Raw genomic sequence first — 5,313 nt, forward strand, 5'->3', positions numbered from 1 at the left:
ACAAGGTTGGGCGATAATGACGTAATGCTTCCCGTTGAGCTGCCATCCCAGCGTCTTGACGTACACGTACGTCAATCGCGTCAGGACGCCGGTTTCGGGGAGGAGCTTATAGGCTTGTTTTCCACTTTTGCAAGCTCAACAATCTCCATTTTGTGCCAGCCTTCAAGCAGAGTGAATCGAGGTCGTACTTGTGTAAAGACAAGACTCCAGAATACAACAGAGAAAAACGCTAGTCGACGAACAGCTCGCTAACCAAGTTATTATCCTTAAGGAAGGGAAATCTTATCGTATGTCCGCTATCCAGAACCTCCAAACCTTTGGTAAGCCGTAAGCGCCGTCGTTCTGACCACCGGGGTGGGGGATGGGCGTCGCGTCGAATATTTAAAAATCGAGTTGTTGAACAACGAATTGGATCTCCCATCCTTTGCATACATTGTTGGTGCTGTAGGAAACGTGATTCGTATTATGATATCGGGTGACATTTTCGTATTGTGGTGTCGGAGCCTCTGTTTGAGGCCATTCTGTGGCCATAAGGCCTGTAGTTGAATAGGGCCTCCAGACACTTCTGCAGGCTCTGGAAATAGAAAGATCCAATACTGACACCGAGCAAATGGTCGGGAGGGGGGGCGGCGGTTGTTATCAACTGAACACCCAGTATTTACTTTGGTCCAAACCGTGTTTTAGTTTATTATAGTATTAACGTTTCAGGTATAACGGCAGCTATATTCTTCTGGCTTCCTTCAGATCTGCGCAGTCTGTCTTTTGAAAATATGACTACCTTGAAATGTGTTGTCAGCAACCAGACAACTCATGAACGAGATGATCGGGTTGAAGTCGCTCTGTAGCACCGTATGTTTTCAAACAACGATTAAATGACAAATTGGTGACTGGATGGTTATCGTTTTTTATCGAAATGCTGTCAAGTCCAAGCAGACATGCTCCTCTCCATCAAATACCGTCGCTAATTGTACCCCCAACAGGCCGGTTTGCCGCATTCAGTCTTCAAGCCGGTCCAGTCCGAGGACTATTATGTTTTATGTTCTGCGTGAGCTAGGCCTCATGAGTAAGCAGTTGTCACCTTGTGAGGGCATAGTTTGTTCAGCAGTGCTCATCTTTTTGGCAACGTAACTATGCACTTTGACTTCGGACAGCCATTTTACATGGGTAGACTTTAACTTAATGTTAAAGCTTTTTGATATTCGTTTAATATTCGAGGAGAAGTTAATAATGTTGGATCACTGTTCCTAATTGTAATCTCTGAAAATCCTCTTTTTCCTTGTAGACCCCTTTGCTGATGCAACTAAGGGTGATGATCGACTCCCAGCGGGGGGAGAGGACTACATCCACATAAGAGTCCAGCAGAGGAACGGCAGGAAGACGCTCACTACTGTCCAGGGCATTTCCACCAACTATGATAAGAAAAAGCTAGTCAAGGCTTTCAAGAAGGTACTAAAGGGAACCCGTTGCGATCCTATGACATAATGTGCTTGGCTTGACACTGACGTGGGGAGGCATGTGGCTGTAGACGATAGAATAACGAACTGCACTACTTTTAAATTACCACCAGGTTGCGATGTTTAGCCACAATCCCTTCCCTACAGTGACATCATATATGGGATTGTCCAGTTGTATGATGGGGAGATCATTCTATCAGTTGTGTATGCGACTTTGTTGATCCACTATATTGTGGGGTACCTTTTTCAAGTTCAGCTGTTGACCATGTTGCTTTCTTTTCTGTCCCGTTCAACAGAAGTTTGCCTGTAACGGCACAGTGGTTGAGCATTCAGAGCATGGTGAAGTAATCCAGCTGCAGGGAGACCAGCGCAAGAATATTCGCCAATTCCTGATCGACGTGAGTCATTAAGCCTCTGACATTGTGGCAACTGCCATGATATTCCCACAACAATAAGTCAACAAAATGTACAGACTGGGGACCAAAGGTCACCTTGTACTGATGTGATGTCTGTTTTTTTTTTTTTTTTATCTTTGGTTCACAGGTTGATCTGGCTAAAGAGGAGCAGCTCAAAGTCCACGGCTTCTAAAAGAGCTGTTTAGACTGCCCCTATCCTTCCCATCCCTAATCCTGACAGCCACACCCCCTTTGTCCCCCTTCCCTCCCCCCTCTCTTCCTCCCTCCCCCCTAACCCTCCTATGTGCTGCTGTGGTGGCTCCCCTCATTTCTCTAGCTCCACTTAGCTAACAAGCCAATTACCTCTGAAAGCATGGAACTCTGTAAAAAAGCCCCGCTCCGACACCTGGGGGCTCCCTCGCAACAAAGTGTCACCACCGCGCCACACGACATCAGGGACGGGTGGTGATGACTTCTTCCTTCCTTTTATCTCCTGAGGTCCCCCTTTTTTTAGGTTTTGTGCTACATTAATATGGCACCGTTTCATGTAACTGTTTTTTGTTTTGTACTACAAGGTGCTTCAATAAAATGAGTCTCCATGAATTGAAGTGTTGTGTTGATTAAACGGCGCGCAGGCAGAAGAGTTTATGCTTGATGGGTTACTGTACTTGTTTGACACGCACTCAAATGACTCATTCGATTATGATTGGGCAAATGATGGTAGATTGCTCTAAAACGTAGACTAAGCAATATTGTTTACATATATTCAATGGGGACAATGAAAGATTTTTAGCTGATGGTAAATGTTTCTTAAAGCCCATACAGAGCAATGTGTCAATTTGCATTTGAAGGGTACTGTTATGAATATAAACAGGCATTGAGACCCTAAAATAAGTGCTTTGAATTGATTTACGTTGAAGCTCCTGTGTTTTTCATTGGATGTCGCGCAGCAATTTTAGAAAGGTACAATATACATTGAATGCAATGTGTGGGCTGTTTAATGGTGAGGGAACAGGACAATTTCCTTCAGCATATGGATATTGAACCTACCGTTTCAGCAAATAAGAAGTGGTTGATTGTCAGCAGGTGTTCTTTATTTTGGTCTTAAGTAAGTTTATGGTAGACAAATAAGAGTAGCCCAGCCACTATGAAGTAAACACTCAGGTTTTGGGCTAAGCTATCTCACCTTGATAACTAATCAAGTAGTTGTAGGCATGGATTGAAAAGCCTATAAACAGACACCGTTATTGAAGCACTGTTTCTACTTGAACGATAACACAAGGAAAATCTCATTAATGATTGTTTACATTTTTATTGGAAAGATTGATTACCAAACTGGGCAACTTATTTGAACCCTTAACCCTCTTAAGGCTTTCAAGTAATGAGTTAATCCACCTCATTTATCTTAAAGCTAGGGAAGGCCAATCATTTTTTAAGCATTGTCATATTTCTAACAAAAAAATGACATCAGGCCTTTAATAGGCTTGTACAATCAATTATTTTAGCCCAAACGCAATGATTGGATGACCTACCTGCCTGTCCACCTACCTACCTGGGTGCCCCGGTCAGTGCACTCATTACGCAAGGCTATGCAGACCTATCGCTAAAGCTAGTGAGCTACTCAGGTGTTGGATGGGGGGCTTTGGAGGGAGGCCTGTAGAACCTGATAATGTAATAAAACCTGATAATGTAATAACTTCCCGATAATGTAATAAAGTGCATTTACCAATAATGTAATAAAGTATTACATTAATGGGAGGTTATTACATTATCAGGTTAGCCTTCATCTCGCAAGTCCTGATAATGTATGATGTATCACTGGAACCCTTGGGCCGATCCGAGCTCAATGCATCATTAATGGGGTTTTTCCGCCATATTGGATTTGATCAAAAACCTGAAAAAGGCCTCTTGTCACAAATTTTGTTTAATCTTCTTGAAATTTGGCCCAGATGACCTTCAGACCATGACACAGCATGCCTTCGACATCTTTTTGAAATTCAAAGGCGCTTGGCTGTGGCAGCCAATCAAACTTGACGGTGAGGTGGCCAAACAGGAAGTTAGCCCATTTCTCAGCAACCCTTTAACATATTGTAATGAATGCCGGTGACATAACGATGTCCAGTCATAGGTATTTGAAGGAACTTTTTAATGTAACAAAACTAGGTCACTGAAACGCGTAATCAACGGCAAAAATCCCACACAAAACAAACACTGGTTACCCCCAACACGGTCTCTCCACGTGCAAGCCCCCAACCTCCTGTTCTTCCAAGGCCCTCCCCCAGCTGACCTAATGATTCGCCCCCACACTGATTGACAAGAAGAACATTGCTATACATGCACATAGAACAACTGGCATAACGGACAACAAAATACAATGCAACACATAACACACAAACTATTTAAATGTCCCAGGGTCGCTACAATATCTTAAAGGTCCCATGACATGCTATTTTATGTATTCTTTAATATAGGTATTAGTGGGCAACTAACACAGTATTCAAAGACGTTCCCGAAATTCAGCCGTGGTGCAGAGTTACAGCCACTCCGAGCCAAGAGCTTCCCCCAAATGCGCTGTTTTGGTGTCTGTAGCTATAATGCAAATGAGGAGGAGCGAGGCGGGTCAAGGAGGAGGGTGGGGGTGTGGCCCTGAGCAGCTTGCAGCCACGGTACCATGCGCTCTGTTTACAGTGGATGTATCGCAATGGCGAGGCGCACACAGCCTTTTGCCGTGTTCTGTAAATATTCTAGAACACACGGGAGTCCTGGAGCTCTATATCTAAATGTTATCATATAGCCTACATAGATATCGATATCATATAATATATATTATAACGGCCAAAAGCTGTGTGAGCCGATATTATGAATCTCAAACGACCGCGTTGGGTTCTCCGACGTTCCTGGTTCTTCAACGTCCTCATCAATGTGAAGTAGACTGAACCGCGACAAGGAGGAGAAAGGGATCGTTGCCGGGCAGCGCTTAGGCACCTCCGCCTCCGGCGGTGGTCCCTCAGCGGGTCTCAAGCTGGAGACATTAGCCGCCAACAATCCCTTTCTCCTCCATGTCGTGGTTCATGTTCTTGAGGGAGTCAAAGCCAAAGTTCCTTCCCCCCAATTCATTCTCAACCTTGGCTGAGATAGATAACCCCCAATACGAGTCTCGTTGTAGAAATACCAGAGACGAGATCCGACAGAACGGTTATCCAAATAACAAGGAAGTGTACAACACTTGCGTTACAGTCCTGGAGCTCTATATCTAAATAATATCATATAATACATAGAAATCTATATCATTTAATACATATTATCACGGCCAAAAGCTGTGTGCGCCTCCAGACGATATAATGAATCACAAACGACTTTGTCGGGTTCTGCGACGTCTCTGGTTCTTCCACTTTCACATCAACCTGAAGTCGACTGAACCGCACGCTGCCTGCTGCCGGCTGCCCGCTGCCGGGCGATGGTGC

General features: G+C 44.3%; 1 protein-coding gene across 1 annotated transcript; it reads left to right on the plus strand.

Moving 5' to 3' along the window:
* The first annotated feature begins 132 nt into the window (after nucleotides 1-132).
* eif1 (eukaryotic translation initiation factor 1) lies at nucleotides 133-2,452 on the plus strand. The gene is made up of 4 exons (XM_060043053.1): nucleotides 133-320; nucleotides 1,283-1,446; nucleotides 1,751-1,852; nucleotides 1,998-2,452. Exons 1-4 carry the CDS (start codon nucleotides 290-292, stop codon nucleotides 2,040-2,042), a joined length of 342 nt encoding a protein of 113 aa, XP_059899036.1. The 5' UTR covers nucleotides 133-289; the 3' UTR covers nucleotides 2,043-2,452.
* Nucleotides 2,453-5,313: the final 2,861 nt, after the last annotated feature.

This window comes from Gadus macrocephalus, chromosome 2, assembly GCF_031168955.1.
Source record: "Gadus macrocephalus chromosome 2, ASM3116895v1".
In the NCBI taxonomy this organism is placed as follows: Eukaryota; Metazoa; Chordata; class Actinopteri; order Gadiformes; family Gadidae; genus Gadus; species Gadus macrocephalus.